This window comes from Salvelinus namaycush, chromosome 30, assembly GCF_016432855.1.
Source record: "Salvelinus namaycush isolate Seneca chromosome 30, SaNama_1.0, whole genome shotgun sequence".
NCBI lineage: Eukaryota > Metazoa > Chordata > Actinopteri > Salmoniformes > Salmonidae > Salvelinus > Salvelinus namaycush.
The window spans coordinates 14,065,914-14,083,058 of record NC_052336.1 but is presented as its reverse complement, the minus strand read 5'-3'; the positions used below and the strand labels follow the sequence as shown (position 1 = coordinate 14,083,058).

Here is a 17,145-nt window from a genome sequence, read left to right as displayed (position 1 = left end):
ATAACATCAGCTGTGTGATAAGCTGTCAGACAGAGGTGAACTTACACAAAGCGACTTCTATACAAGTCAATATTTGTTTTTTGGGCCCCGCTGCTGCTGTGTACGTATACAGAGAGGAAGCCACACTAGGTGCCAAATGTATAGTAAGTCCACTACTAGAGTGGATAAATTATAGCCTGCCATAAAACTGCCCTGCCTAAACAAAGTTTGACAGATTCATACAGATGCACAACAGCTTTTAAGAGATATTAGCAGCCCACAAAAGGGAAGCATAACTGAGAAGTTAATCAAAGCCAGACATGTGGGAGCTTTATTAAATACTAGCAAGAACACAACCTCTCTTTCTGCCATCTATTTTTGGCCTGAATAAAAAAGAAATGTGATTATTCAACATAGTCAAACTCAAATTCAACTGGGTGCATGAAAAAAAAACAGGGATGTCCTGGTAACAGTAGAGCCAGATTGGGTGATCATTTATCCTAAATGCTAACATCTAGCATGGCTCCCAGGAAGGTAGCATCAGAGAGATGAAAGGCTGTGTGTACTCCTGATGGCATAGAAAACAGGCAGACTAACGATGCTGGCTAGAGCATCTTACTCCCAGCCACTCCGGGAAATGGGTGCTGGCTGACGACCAAGAGCAGCACAACTCCCATCTGAGCTGACGTTAAACACTCAGGAAGTCATCAACAACGGCCTCTCCCCAGAAAGCATTCCACCCTCCCCAAGTATGGCCTAATAACCTGGCTCACCCAACAGAACACTGGTAATAACCTGGCTCACCCAACAGAACACTGGTAATAACCTGGCTCACCCAACAGAACACTGGTAATAACCTGGCTCATCCAACAGAACACTGGTAATAACCTGGCTCACCCAACAGAACACTGGTAATAACCTGGCTCACCCAACAGAACACTGGTAATAACCTGGCTCACCCAACAGAACACCGGCACAGACCTTTACTTTACACACCCATCCATTTACAGTCTGTCTGGGACTGGGTATGAGGCTGCCGTCTATCACTGCGTTTCCACACCACATGCCCAGAGAGTACTAATATAAAATACTTATTTTTGGAATCCTTTGTTTAGTCACCGACTTACTTTGTGTCTGAACAGCCCAAGCAGCTGACCAGGTCTAAAAAATAAATGGAAGAGAGCTCAAACTCAGTCACTGCTACAGACACACACCGAAAAGTGATCCCAAATACAGCTTTATGACTTACTGTTCTGAATATACACAATGAATCCAATGACAAACATTTACATTCCACAAAGACAACCTTAATGAATCACAATCAGCTTCACTGTCACAAAATCACACACCAGATTTCACTGCAATCCTTTACACACATTTCTCATAAAATGTTCTTTCAAAGGGTTTTGGTGCAGTAAAAATGTGAAAAGAATAAAAATGATAGATGTTGCAGTAGGCTGTTTGTAGTCCTCTCCAGCTTTGAAGGGAACAATATAACACAGTTCTAATTATTTCCAGCTGACAATCTCTTGATTCTCTGATATTAATCTTATATTGTGTTGATCACTATAGAATTGCAGAGCTACATCACACCCTTTAGATATTTTCATTGAGGGTTACAGTTGATATTTGGTTCAGGGATATGGACAGTTAAGACATATATACATACATACATACATACATAACCAGTCAAAAGTTTGGACACACCTACTCATTCAAGGGTTTTTCTTTATTTGTACTATTTTCTACATTGTAGAATAATAGTGAAGACATTAAAAATATGATATGACACATATGGAATCATGTAGTAACCAAAAAAAGTGTTAAACAAATCAAAATATATTTTATATTCTTCAAAGTAGCCCCCCTTTGCCTTGATGACAGCTTTGCACACTCTTGGCATTCTCTCAACCAGCTTCATGAGGATTGCTTTTCCAACGGAGTTCTCAAATATGCTAAGCACTTGTTGGCTGCTTTTCCTTCACTCTGTGGTCCAACTCATCCCAAAGTATCTCAATTGTGTTGAGGTCAGGTGATTGTGGAGGCCAGGTCATCTGATGCAGCATTCCATCACTCTCCTTGGTCAAATAGCTCTTACACAGCCTGGAGGTGTATTTTGGGTCATTGTCCTGTTGAAAAACAAATGATAGTCCCACTACACGCAAACCAGATGGGATGGCGTATCGCTGCAGAATGCTGTGGTAGCCATGCTGGTTAAGTGTGCCTTGAATTCTAAATAAATCACAGACTATGTCACCAGCAAAGCACCCCCACACCATCACAACTCCTGCTCCATGGTTCACGGTGGGAACCACACATGCCGAGATCATCCGTTCATCTACTCTGTGTCTCACAAAGACACGGCGGATGGAACCAAAATGATCACATTTGGACTCATCAGACCAAAGGACAGATTTCCACTGGTCTAATGTCCATTGCTCGTGTTTCTTGGCCTAAGCAAGTCTCTTCTTATTATTGGTGTCCTTTAGTAGTGGTTTCTTTGCAGCAATTCAACCATGTCTCCACTGAACAGTGGATGTTGAGATGTGTCTTAACTCTGTGAAGCATTTATTTGGTCTACAATTTCTGAGGCTGGTAACACTAATGAACTCTGCAGCTGAGGTAACTCTGGGTCTTCCTTTCCTGTGGCGGTCCTCATGAGAGCCAGTTTCATCAAAGCACTTGATGGCTTTCAAAGTTCTTGAAATTTCCCGGATTGACTGACCTTCATGTCTGTCGTTTCTCTTTGATTATTTGAGCTGTTCTTGCCATAATATGGACTTGGTATTTTACCGAATATGGCTATCTTCTGTCACAACACAACTGATTGGCTCAAAACGCATTAAGGAAAGAAATTCCAAATTAACTTTTAACAAGGCACACCTGTTAATTTAAATGCATTCCAGGTGATTACCTCATGAAGCTGGTTGAGAGAATGCCAAGAGTGTGCAAAGCTGTCATCAAGGCCAAAAGGGTGGCTATTTTGAATAATCTCAAATATAAAATATTTGAATTGTTTAACACTTTTTTGGTTACTACATGATTCCTTGTGTTATTTCATAGTTTTTGATGTCTTCACTATTATTCTACAATGTAGAAAATAGCCAAAATAAAGAAAAACACTGGAATGAGTAGGTGTCCAAACTTTTGACTGGTACTGTAGCTAATGAGATTATGGGTATTACTGGCACAATACAGTGGGAAACTGTGTGGCACAATAGTATACAATTTATGATTATAGGAAAGCCATAATTAGACTTAATCTGAGAAGCGATGCAGGGTGAAAACAATGGTGACCTAGGGTACGGTGACAGACTGAGATGGGTTGATAAAGTCTCCATGGGGCAGTGCTGGAGCCCAAACACTGAATCAGAGGCCTATGATCTTTTGACATAATGCGACAGTGGGAAGGAAACAAGCTGAACAGATAAATGGAACTCAGCTCTGACAGAGCGTGACATTCTTTCATTTCCACAGCTGTCCTAACGGGTGAGAAAACACATGCAAATAGAAGTTTCAGATAGGACTTTTTAATTTTTTGTTAGGTCAGAGCTTGCTGAACAGAGTTCCACCTACTTAGTGTGGGAGACTGTAGACAGTGGATATCTGTTGAAAATTACAAAGTTAAAGCAACCAACCACAAAATAAGGAAAAACAGATCATGCAAATTAGGACATCTAGAGCATGTACTTGTCTCTCACTATGGTGCTACTTGTTTATTATTAAGCAATAAGGCCCGAGGGGGTGTGGTATATAGCCAATATACCATGGCTAAGGGCTGTTCTTACCCACTAATGAACTCAGAGTGCCTGGATACAGCCCTTAGCCATGGTTAGTTGGCCAAATACCACAAACCCCCGAGGTGCCTTACTGCTATTAGAAACTGGTTACCAATGCAGTAAATATTTGTTTTGTAATACCTGTAGTATACGGTCTAATATGCCACATCTGTCAGCCAATCAGCATTCAGGGCTCAAACCACCCATTTAATAATAAGAATTATTAGTTATGCCTAGTTATGCACCTGTAACACTAAAGTGACATTAACATGCGACTGATGATTAATATGTGTACCCAGGAAAGAGATGGATAGACCTGGGAGATGAGCTATCCTTTTACTGGAACGCAGGCATCCCCCATGGAATTCAGGGCATGTTTGTCTGTATGCTAGTGAGCAAACAGAACCCTGTCAATTCAGCTCAGATCCACAGACAAGACAGAAAAGATCCAGAGGCAGACAGAAGACTCCAACTGTGCTCAATGGGGCTGATATCATGGTAACTACTTTTGGAAAATATGAAAATTATAGTGACAAATGTTGTGAAATCTTTGTCTCACAGCATGAAATTGCCTAAAATATATGTCAAACCTACATACTTCAAGGAAAAACATGAGTTTCCATTTACTACACATGACACCTATAAAACATAGCAGCTGTTTAATTGTGGCCCAGACTAGAACAGGTGGGTATTGTCTGAGAGAGAGAAGATATCACATCAGCCTAGAAGTCTGATCAAAAGTGGCCTCCTCTGCATGGGACCAAAGAGCTGCCTGGTACAGTCCTCCCCATCCCTCACTGGGGTAATGGGAGACATTCGCTGTGAGAACAGACTGTGCTCTCCATTGGGCTGCAGCCCCAGTGAGGGTAGCCTGCTGGGCTCCCAGTCCTGTGGGTAGTGGTGCGAGAGCCAGGCTCACAAACGGTGTGCTGTACCAAGGGCTGGGCAGCAGGAAACCTGGGTAAGCCAAAAGAGAAGAGGGGAGCTGACAGTGAGCTGGCCGGGACACACAGACCCAGATCACTTTACAGAGGGGAAAATGCAGCTGGCTGTTCCTCACCTGACCACCACATTCACAGCTGGCCCAGGTTGCTGAGGGATGTGTTTCAAATTTCAAAGAATATTAAAGGCCTGCATTAGGGAAAGGGAAAGGGGGATACCTAGTCAGTTGTCCAACAATGTATTCAACTGTAATGAGTATTCCACATTTAACCTAACCCCTGTGAATCAGAGAAGTGCGGGGGGCTGCCTTAATCGACATCCACGTCGTCGGCACCCGGGAAACAGTGGGTTAACTGCCTTGCTCAGGGGCAGAACGACAGATTTTTACCTTGCCAGCTCGGGGATTCGATCCAGCAACCTTCCAGTTACTGGCCCACTGTGCCATCACTGAACCGACTGAGGAAAGCAGAAAATAAAATAATGATTTATGGAAACGTTCACTACACAAAGGTGAGGAAGAAAATGGGTATACAGCCTCCCGGGTGGCGCAGTGGTCTAGGGCACTGCATCGCAGCGCTAGCTGTGCCACCAGAGACTCTGGGTTCGCACCCAGGCTCTGTCGCAGCCGGCCGCGACCGGGAGGTCCGTGGGGCGACGCACAATTGGCCTAGCGTCGTCCGGGTTAGGGAGGGTTTGGCCGACAAGCATATCCTTGTCTCATCGTGCACCAGCGACTCCTGGGGCGGGCCGGGCGCAGTGCGCGCTAACCAAGGTAGCCAGGTGCACAGTGTTTCCTCAGACACATTGGTGCGGCTGGCTTCCGGGTTGGAGGCGCGCTGTGTTAAGAAGCAGTGCGGCTTGGTTGGGTTGTGTTTCGGAGGACGCATGGCTTTCGACCTTTGTCTCTCCCGAGCCCGTACGGGAGTTGTAGCGATGAGACAAGATAGTAATTACTAACAATTGGATACCACGAAATTGGGGAGAAAAGGGGGTAAAATTAAAAATTAAATAAAAGAAGAAAAAAAAAAAAAAAAAAATGGGTATACAATTGGATCTAAAAGGAGAATCCTCTATATTTTTGCTTGCTCCAAAACCAATAGATTGACAGGTAACCCTACATTATAAAAGGTGTCAATGTTAGCAGGTGGTATTTAGTTAGCAGGTGGTATTAGTTTGCACAAAGGGAACATTTACTTGTCAGTAAAGAACAATGGGATTTTGGTTTGGAGAACAAACTGCCACCATGATCAACTACTGAGGAATACTAAGTAAGTGCCAAACAGAGGAAGTTGCTGTGTTAATGGCATCATGAATGGACACCATGAAGTGGTATCCTCTAATGTGATGCACTTTAAAAGACATGGCAGGATGTGGCATCACATCAGACAGCATATCTGTTTGAAGACAGAAAGGTCAACATCAGCTCTTCATAAAACGAATGAAAATGTTAAACTTTCAATAAAAAGCTCAATTAAAGAAATGCTCATTTTAGCCAGTTTTATGTTTAATTCGTCCTTTTAACTTTTCATTTTGCACAAACAAACCACAAGGGGTTACAACCAATGAGTAAATATCATTCAGAGGAGCTTCAGTGAGAACATTGTCAGAATAGTAAGGCTAAGACAAGCGTTTAACATCCATTAATAAATCTGATTCTTGATCCAGTCTGATTCTGCCATCTGTTCTGGAAGTCAGTGAGTCGGAACTTAGAACCTGTGTGATGGCTTATGGAACGCCACGAACATGAAGATGGAGTTTTGTAACAAAGACCAATATGTGTGGGATTGATAAAGAGGAGAGTGTAGGTTTACTGGATCTCTGTGAACAAATTGAACAAGTTCCCCAGAAGGGGCGTTCGCCCTGTTCTAGAGAAGGGCTCGAATTCCTGCAAAAATCTTTTCAGCATTGCAGGGTGAAAAAAAAAAAAAAAATGGAGCACATGCTTTGAAATGGGGGGATATTACTGAGCATTCACCTCCCTGCAGGAAAAGCTGATAAAAACCATATGCTGTCATACTGACCTAGTATTCAGCATCTGGCAGAGTGGGGCCTGTGAGTGATGCTACCGCCTGGTGCTCCAGACAGTCAGAGTGACAGACTGCTTCTCTCCACACAAGCCAAATATTAGAGTTCCCTCAATGTGGCCCCAAAAAGCCTTTAAAAAAAAGGAAGAGTTTTGCACTGAGTAACTGCAGTGTGTTTCGCATTGGTGCATTACGTTCATTCTTTATCTCTGACATCAGACTAAAGAGAGGAGAATATCTGGGGAAGGTTTATTATTTGACAGAAAGTCTGTTTATGACGAGCCAGGTTCTGACACATCCAGATGACGTACTATGATCTTGCACACAAAACAGCTACCTACTTTTGGAGCAAACCTGGAAAAACAATTGCTCCTTTCATGTCCAATTATTCCAGTGCTGCAAAATGTTAAGACGCAAGACGTATTAGATGTATTCCACCTGGTTCATTGAAAGGATACATTCAGTTGTGTCCAACAGTTTCATATAGTTTTGAATTCAACCTTTCCATTCTCTGATTACTGAATATTATGCTGTATAAACCTGTCACTGATGAAGGGATCTGTATATACAGTACATATGTTCTACTGTCATTAATGCTACCTCACAAGAAGGAAACCAGTCCATTTCCTTCTGGTCATTCAGCATGAAATTCAGCACCCATGCCAGGGAACCGCCCACAAGCGCTAGTCTAAATAAGAATATCTCCAACTTCAGCAGATCTAGAGGACTTGGGTTCACCGCAGCATATTACCTCTGAAGTGAGTCAGATTGTGCCTCAAGGCTAAAAGTTGTCTAATGCTGGCTCATCTAGATGTGTGCACAGCATGCTAAATCTATCTATCTATCCTCATATTTGGGTTTATTCGTTGGAATCTACTACAGAAGGATGAAGATAATGTTTTTAAAACCATCATGAGCCTACAGAGAGGGGGTCGTCCAGTCATCAAACAATGTATATGCATGCATTTTATGGTACCCTCATACAGGAGGACAATGGGTAAACCATTTGAATTCAATCAATTTTGACAGCACCTCTTTTGATTTGAACTTAACCTTCCATACGTATTTGCCCATTGTAGAAATGGTCAGAAAGAGAAAGAGTGCTTCAAAAGATAAAGGTGCTCAAAGTTGACCTTTTTTGCATACCCCACCTTACTATTAGATATCCATGTCTTCATCACTGGAAATTATACAGTTGAAATTTATATCATTTAAAAGCTTGCAAACAGGGTTGTCAAACTGTTGAATAATTTCATTTTTTTGTGTTGTGCCCGCCCTCGATTGAGACACACAACATGCTCTTGAATACAGGCTAATAAACGTACTAAAATGGGAATACAATTTTAAAAATTTGACTTTCAAATGGTATCACAAAGATGGTTGGAGGTCCACAAATCAGACAACGTTGACTTAAAATGGTAATATCTGTTTTACATTGTACTGTCAATCCTCCATAGGAAACCTATTGAAATTTGAAATCATAGATAATAGAATAGAGATGACCATTTAAGTTGACATTGGATGGTGAGTGGGCCGGCGGTCCTCTTTGTGGTAGTAATTAGAAGTAAAAATGTAATTTCAAATTTCAACGGTGGACCAGTTAAATTGCATTTGTCTGAAGGGATAAGATTGATATTTCCATGATCGGGCACAACAAAAAATATCAGATGATGTAGGGTCTAAGAAATGATCAAATAGTTTGACAACCCCGTTCGTATGTTTTTAAATTATATCAAACTAAACCGTTTATCTTTTCCAGTGATGAAGACATGGATGTCACATGGTATGGTGGGGTATGCAAAATGGTCAAATCTGAGCACCTCTATCACCCGAATGTTTTGTCATTCAGGTCCAAAAAGTAACTTTCTGACCACTTCTTCCATGGGCAAACATGTATGGAAAGTTTTGTTTAAATCAAAAGGGATACTGTCAAAAAGTGATTGAAATCATATGGATTTACCCCAACGGAAGATCACGTAAAAGAGTTATATTGGAACTCCTGTAATTGTAACATTGTTCTAATACAGTGCATTCGGAAAGTATTCAGACCCCTTGACTTTTCCCACTTTGTTACATTACAGCCTTATTCTAAAATTGATTAAAAAAAAATGCTCAATCTACACACAATACCCCATAAAGACAAAGTGAAAACAGGTTTAGACATTTTTGCAAATTTATTAAAAAACAGAAATACCTAATTTACATAAGTATTCAGACCATTTGCTATGAGACTCGAAGTTGACCTCAGGTGCATCCTGTTTCCATTTATCATCCTTGAGATGTTTCTACAACTTGATTGGAGTCCACCTGTGGTAAATTCAATTGATTGGACATGATTTAGAAAGGCACACACCTGTCTATATAAAGGTCCAACAGTTGACAGTGCATGTCAGAGCAAACACCAAGCCATGAGGTCGAAGGAATTGTCCTTAGAGCTCCGAAATAGGATTGTGTTGAGGCACAGATCTGGGGAAGGGTACCAAAAAATGTCTGCAGCATTGAATGTCCCCAAGAACACAGTGGCCTATATCATTCTTAAATGGAAGATGTTTGGAACCACCAAGTATCTTCCTAGAGCTGCCAGCCCGGCCAAACTGAGCAATCGGGGGAGAAGGGCCTTGGTCAGGGAGGTGACCAAAAACTCGATGGTCAATCTGACAGAGCTCCAGAGTTCCTCTGTGGAGATGGGAGAACCTTCCAGAAGGACAACCATCTCTGCAGCACTCCACCAATCAGGCCTTTATGGTAGAGTGGCCAGACAGAAGCCACACCTCAGTAAAAGGCACATGACCACCCACTTGGAGTTTGCTAAAAGGCACCTAAAGGACTCAGAACGTGAGAAATAAGATTCTCTGGTCTGATGAAACCAAGATTGAACTCTTTGGCCTTAATGCCAAGCGGCACGTCTGGAGGAAACCTGGCAGGATCCCTACGGTGAAGCATGGTGGTGGCAGCATCATGCTGTGGGGATGTTTCTCAGCGACAGGGCCTGGGAGACTAGTCAGGATCGAGGGAAAGATGAACGGAGCAAAGTACAGAGAGATCCTTGATGAAAACCTGCTCCAGAGCGCTCAGGACCTCAGACTGGGGAGAAGGTTCATCTTCCATCAGGACAACAACCCTAGCACACAGCCAAAACAACACAGGAGTGGCTAAAGGTCTCAACGTCCTTGAGTGGCCCAGCCAGAGCTCGGACTTGAACATCTCTGGAGAGACCTGATAAAGGCTGTGCAGCGACACTCCCCATCCAACCTGACAGAGCTTGAGAGGCTCTGCAGAGAAGAATGTGAGGAACTCCCCAAATACAGGTGTGCCAAGCTTGTAGCGTTATACCCAAGAAGACTCGAGGATGTAATCACTGCCAAAGGTGCTTCAACAAAGTCCTGAGTAAAGGGTCTGAATACTTATGTAAATGTGATCCGTTTTTTATTTTATTTTGTATACATTTTCAAAATGTTCTAAAAACCAGTTTTTGCTTTGTCTTTATGGGGTATTGTGTGTAGATCGTTGAAGGAAAGAAAACAATTTAATAAATGTTAGAATAAGCCTGTAACGTAACAAAATGTGGAAAAAGTCAATGGGTCTTAATACTTTCCCGAATGCACTATATAACTTTACGTTTTCAGCTCGACTGTTAGCCAAGGTACATAGCTCAGTTACGTGGTACTGATGGTTTGTTCCTTGGATTCCCTTGTGGGAAACCAGATCTACAGGCTCCATACACTGAGCAATGGGAGCAGAGCAGACTGCATAACAGGGTTGACCTGTTCTAGAGAGACAACACGTGGGATATGGACCTTCCTAACACCTTCCTAATGTTTTGTACACTGTGTATATACTGTCATTACCAACCCTGCCCTATGTCCATATCCCACGTGTTGTCTCTCTAGAACAGGTCAACCCTGTTATGCAGTCTGTGCACTGGGAGCAGAGCAGTGTATGGAGCCTGTAGATCCAGTTTCCCACAAGAGAATCCAAGGAACAAACCCTCAGTACCACATAACTGAGCTCTGTACCCATCTCCCCCCCCCGTTTTTCCCTCAGAACAGCCTCAATTCACCGGGGCATGGACTTCACAAGGTGTCGAAAGCATTCCACAGGGATGCTGGCCCATATTGACTCAAATATTTCCCACAGTTGTGTCAAGTTGGCTGGATGTCCTTTTGGTGGTGGACCATTCTTGATACACACGGGAAACTGTTGATTGTGAAAAACCCAGCAGTGTTGCAGTTCTTGACACACTCAAACCGGTGCACCTGGTACCTACTACCATACCCTGTTCAAAGGCACTTAAATATTTTCTCTTTCCCATTCACTCTCTGAATGGCACACATACACAATCCATGCCTTAGTTGTCTCAAGGCTTAAAAATCCTTCTTTAACCTGTCTTCTCCCCTTCATATACACTGATTTAAGTTGATTTAACAAGTGACATCAATAAGGGATCATAGCTTTCACCTGGATTCGACTGGTCATTCTGTCATGGAAAGAGCAGGTGTTCCTAATGTTTTGTACACTCAGTGTACAGTACATGACATTACAAGTCAAGCAAAGTCATTCAGTGGATTTGGGCAATTCAAGCAGAACAAATGATTAAAAAAAAGATTTATCCTTAATTAAATCAAAATAATGCAGTTGACTTGTTGGATTCAATAAACAGTACTTTAGCTGATACCCACAGTGGGATATCTGCCACAATGGCAATGGCCTCATGAACTGTGGTCTAAACACAAAGGAAGAGGCCACGCAACAGGGACAACTTTATCCATAACTCTCTGGGATGACATTCAGTAAACAGGAGAAACCGGTCTCCATGTGGATAACACACAGGCTGTTCTCTGTCTCCTCTTCCATGACCAACCTGTTTTATTCAAAGTAGGGCCGTGCCAACACTGTACCTAGGACATGGGAGCTGCATGTGACTGTCTGTCAGTATAGGTGGTTGCTATAGGGACTGTATCTGCAGGCCACCTTTCTTTTACACCCCCCCGAGATGTATACTTTTATGGTAAGCTAGATGAAAGTTGTTGAGTAGACAACAATTACAAATTAGAAGTTTTTTTCCATTATGCAATATTGGCTTAGTTGTGAGCAGTGTGACCCACCTGTATCACAGAGAGTAAACAAACAAGTTTAACAACAAACAGGGCAGACTGTTTCCACTGGGCCCTCTTGATCTCAAGAGATCCAAGATCCAGTTTTCATCTTTAGCATGTCTCACTAAGGCTTTGGTATCAGAAAAAAAAAACATTTTATTGGTTTAATGTTTTACTATATCTCTGTCCACATACAAAATCCTGCTCAGTTAGTGAGGGAGGGCGAGAGAGAGTGTGAGGGAGAACTTTTATCATAAACATATGGTAGGTAGGTTACTCCTCAAATAGGAGGGAAAATAGTGGATTGGATTGTTGTTGCATTCTTATCAACATTCCATACAACCTGCTAGATCGGATTGAGACTAGAAGAGGCATTTAGTCCAAGTTGTTCTTTGAATTTAACTTTACACTGTAGCAAAACAAAATCTAATGATTTCAATTCCTGTCTACTTAAATATATAATTCCGTGAAATAGGCACTCATACATCTCGCTATGTTATTATTAAAAATAGGCAACTTCACATCAGCCTGTAAAAATGACTCTTGCAGCACCTTAGTAGGCTATGACTCATGACGACATTACCTTGTTGAATGACTAGCTAAACATTTCTTAAAATATTCTGGTGTCAATTTACAGGATGCAATTTCAACCTTATTTTACAATTTAGACAAATTATATGGTCATTAGACTAAAACCTAAGAATATATTTCATAAAAGTACATTGTCGCCTTGCATTGACCATTTAATCTGTGCAATAGGAATATGCTGATCTTGCGATTTATAAAAATGTTGACATGATATTTAACGTCATTGTGTCACGAATCCATCAGACCTCCATATATTTAAAAATCTATAAAGAACTTTCACGTCCCTTTCAAGAAGAGACATTATCGTGTTCCTTCATATCCATATGACATGTTATCCAGAAAAAAATGGTCTGTAAAAGCTAAGTTATCTTACCATTCTTTCTCCTTCCCCAAACAGTTACAATGTATCCTTGTATTCCGTATTGAATAGGGGCTGTCTCAGTAGTCGTCTATTACTAAAAAATGTAAAACGTTGTTGTTTTGCAGTTGGCCAGCTAAGAAAACAAACAAGACAAAGTCTAAATAAACAATAGGATCGCAGACGCCTTCCAAGCAAGAACACACAGATTCTCCTCAGGACCAGCTTCCTCTGTCCATTCTGTAGCTATAGTCTAAACATGAATCGACATAGGAACTGAACTCAGGCTCTCGAATGCTGCTGTTGTATGTTTGAGCGGTGAAGTTAAACTTCGAGGCTGGTATCTGACTGAACAGCCTGACCAAACAATCCATAAATGGAAAATTCGTCTTTAGCCCTCAGCCAATAGGAGAGAGGTCTGGAAGCGTCACTCCAGAGGGAATCACACCAGATGATTTTGGGTACGTTGGAGAACGCATTTGCTGTGGCTAAAAATTGTAGCGATATCAAATCAGACAAAGAAGAGTTTTGAATTTGATAAGAATTTATTCTGAAAGAGGACCATATTGTACAAGCATTATACACGGTATAATACTTTTAGATCACTCGTGGGATAGCTTTTACAAGTTTACAAGTTCTAAATTGAGCAGAAAAAGTTTCATGTTCCTTTGATATTGCCATTCCGTTTATTTTTAATCGTGAAAAACTCCCAATTCTTTAACGATTAAAAGCATACTCATAACATCATGCAGCCACCACTATGCTTGAAAATGTGGAGAGTTGTACTCAATAATGTGTTGTATTGAGGACAAAAAGTGAATTGCTTTGGCCAAATTTTTTGCAGTATTACTTTAGAGCCTTGTTGCAAGCAGGATGCATGTTTTGGAATATAACAAGCTTCCTTCTTTTCACTCTGTCTATTAGGTTAGTATTGTGAAGTAACTACAATGTTGTTGAGCCATCCTCAGTTTTCTCCTGTCACAGCCATTAAACTCTGAAACGGTTTTAAAGTCACCATTGGCCTCATGGTGAAATCCCTGAGCGGCTTCCTTTCTCTCCAGCAACTGAGTTAGGAAGGATGCTTGTATTTTTGTAGTGACTGGGAGTATTGATACACCATCCAAAGTGTAATTAATAATTTCACCATGCTCAAAGGGATATTCAATTACTTTTTTTGTACCCATCTACCCGTAGGTCCCCTTCTTTGCGAAGGAATTGAAAAACCTCCCTGGTCTTCGTGGTTGAATCTGTGTTTGAAATTCACTGCACAACTGAGGGACCTTACAGGTAAGAAATGAGGTAGTCATAAAAAATCATGTTAAACAATATTATTGCACACAGAGTGAGTCCATGCAACTTATTGTGTGACTTGTTAAGCACATTTCTACTCCTGAACTTCTTTAAGGCTTGCCATAACAAAGGGGTTGAATACTTATTGACTCAAGATTGTAATTAATTTGTTAAAAAAAAAAAAAAAAAACATAATTCCACTTTGACATTATGGGGTATTGAGTGTAGGTCAGTGACAAAAAAAAATCTAAATTGAATCCATTTTAAATCCAGGCTGTAACACAACAAAATGTGGAAAAAGTCAAGGGGTGTGAAAACTTTCTGAAGGCACTGTAAGTAACATAACCCAAATAATAATCATGTGAATGAACGTTAAAATGACATTTAATGAGTTCTCATGTGTCAGATAAAACAACTGTGTGAACACAAATAACTGTAGCAGTGGGATGAAGACAAAGCACTAATTTTTCACTGTGTCAAATATAGAAAGAGTTCCCAATTAATTTATTCCATTGTAAGTATTGAATATAAACCATTATATAGAGTGTGTTTACACAGGCATCTCAATTCTGATATTTTCCCACTAATTGTTCTTTTAACTTCTTTGGGACTGGGGGGCAGTATTGAGTAGCTTGGATAAAAAGGTGCCCAGAGTAAACTGCCTGCTACTCAGGCCTAAAAGCTAGAATATGCATGTAATTAGTAGATTTTGATAGAAAACACTCTGAAGTTTCTAAAACTGTTTGAATGATGTCTGTGAGTATAACAGAACTCACATGGCAGGCAAAAACCTGAGAAAAAATCCAACCAGGAAGTGGGAAATCTGAGGTTTGTAGTTTTTCAAGTCATTGTCTATCGAATATACAGTGTCTATGTGGTCATATTGCACTTCCTAAGGCTTCCACTAGATGTCAACAGTCTTTAGAACCTTGTTTGAGGCGTCTACTGTGAAGGAGGGGGGAATGAGAGCTGTTTGAGTCAGGGATCTGGCAGAGTGCCATGAGCTCAGTCTCGCGCGCTCCCGTGAGAGTTAGCTGCGTTCCATTGCATTTCTACAGACAAAGGAATTCTCCGGTTGAAACATTATTGAAGATTTATGTTAAAAACATCCTAAAGATTGATTCTAAACTTCGTTTGACATGTTTCTACGAACTGTAATATGACTTTTCGTCTGAACTTTCGCCTGGACTTGCCCGCGCCTCCTGAGTTTGGATTTGTATACTAAACGCGCGAACAAAAGGAGGTATTTGGACATAAATTACGGACTTTATCGAACAAATCAAACATTTATTGTCGAACTGGGATTCCTGTGAGTGCATTCTGATGAAGATCATCAAAGGTAAGTGAATATGGTAATGCTATTTCTGACTTCTGTTGACTCCACAACATGGCGGGTATCTGTATGGCTTGTTTTTTGTGTCTGAGAGCCGTACTCAGATTTTTGCATGGTGTGCTTTTTCCGTAAAGCTTTTTTGAAATCTGACAAAGTGGTTGCATTAAGGAGAAGTGGATCTAAAATGCCATGCATAACACTTGTATCTTTTAGCAATGTTTATTATGAGTATTTCTGTAAATTGATGTGGCTCTCTGCAAAATCACCGGATGTTTTGGAACTACTGAACATAACGCGCCAATGTAAACTGAGATTTTGGGATATAAATATGAACTTTATCGAACAAAACATACATGAATTGTGTAACATGAAGTCCTCTGAGTGTCATCTGATGAAGATCATCAAAGGTTAGTGATTAATTTTATCTCTATTTCTGTTTTTGTGACTCCTCTCTTTGACTTGAAAAATGGCTGTGTTTTTCTGTGACTAGGTGCTGACCTAACATAATCGTTTGGTGTGCTTTCGTCGTAAAGCCTTTTTGAAATCGCACACTGTGGCTGGATTTACAACAAGTTTATCTTTAAAATGGTGTAAAATACTTGTATGTTTGAGGAATTTTAATTATGGGATTTCTGTTGTTTTGAATTTGGCGCCCTGCAATTTCACTGGCTGTTGGGTAGGTAGGACGCTACCGTCCCGAATATCCCAGAGAGGTTAACCAATCACATCAGACCTTTTCATATCAGCGCCAGTTCAGAGCTAATCTAATTGGTCAAAATATCAGAATTGGGCTTCCTGGGTAAATGCAGTCTAACATGGTGGATCTGTTGAGTTGGTAAACACAGCCTTGTGCCCTGTCAGTGCCAGGTGTGGGAGATTAATTGTAATTAAGGGTATGGCCTTCAGTGTATAACCTGGCTGTTTTCTGTGGCAGATTCCCATTACCATGAGAAGGTTGGAGTGCATAGGGAAGATGGGATTGTCCAAATTCAGAAAGGGCGCTGCTCATTTCGACTCCCACCGTACCTTCTCCGCTATGCAATCTGGTTTCCGAGCTGGTCGTGGGTGCACCTCAGCCACGCTCAAGGTTCTAAACAACATCATAACCGCCATCAATAAAAGACAATACTGTGCAGCCGTATTCATCGACCTGGCCAAAGCTTTCGACTCTGCCAATAAGAATGCGGTGATTGACAGACTCAACAGCCTTGGTTTCTCAAATGACTGCCTCGCCTGGTTCACCAACTACTTCTCAGATAGACTTCAGTGTGTCAAATCGGGGGGCCTGTTGTCTGGACCTCTGGCAGTCTCTATGGGGGTGCCACAGGGTTCAAATCTCAGGCCGACTCTTTTCTCTGTATACATCAATGATGTCGCTCTTGCTGCTGGTGATTCTCTGATCCACCTCTATGCAGACGACACCATTTTGTATACATCTGGACTTTCTTTGGACACTGTGTTAACTAACCTCCAGACGAGCTTCAATGCCAAACAACACTCCTTCCGTGGCCTCCAACTGCTCTTAAATGCAAGTAAAACTAAATGCATGCTCTTCAACCGATCGCTGCCCGCACCTGCCCGCACGTCTAGCATCACTAGTCTGGACGGTTCTGACTTAGAATATGTGGACAACTACAAATATCTAGGTATCTGGTTAGACTGTAAACACTCCTTCCAGACTCACATCAAGCATCTCCAATCCAAAATTAAATCTAGAATCGGCGTCCTATTTCGCAACAAAGCATCCTTCACTCAT

General features: G+C 41.4%; 1 protein-coding gene across 3 annotated transcripts in view; it reads right to left on the bottom strand.

The window, feature by feature from the left end:
- The window catches only part of LOC120025015 (unconventional myosin-Ie-like), a 56,801-nt gene extending 43,707 nt beyond the window's left edge, over positions 1 to 13,094 (bottom strand). For all 3 annotated transcript variants that reach the window (XM_038969443.1, XM_038969445.1, XM_038969444.1), the window contains exon 1: positions 12,782 to 13,094. In XM_038969443.1, the coding sequence (XP_038825371.1) occupies positions 12,782 to 12,784 (3 nt within the window). In that variant the 5' untranslated portion in view covers positions 12,785 to 13,094. The remainder of the gene's footprint in view (positions 1 to 12,781) is intronic.
- Positions 13,095 to 17,145: the final 4,051 nt, after the last annotated feature.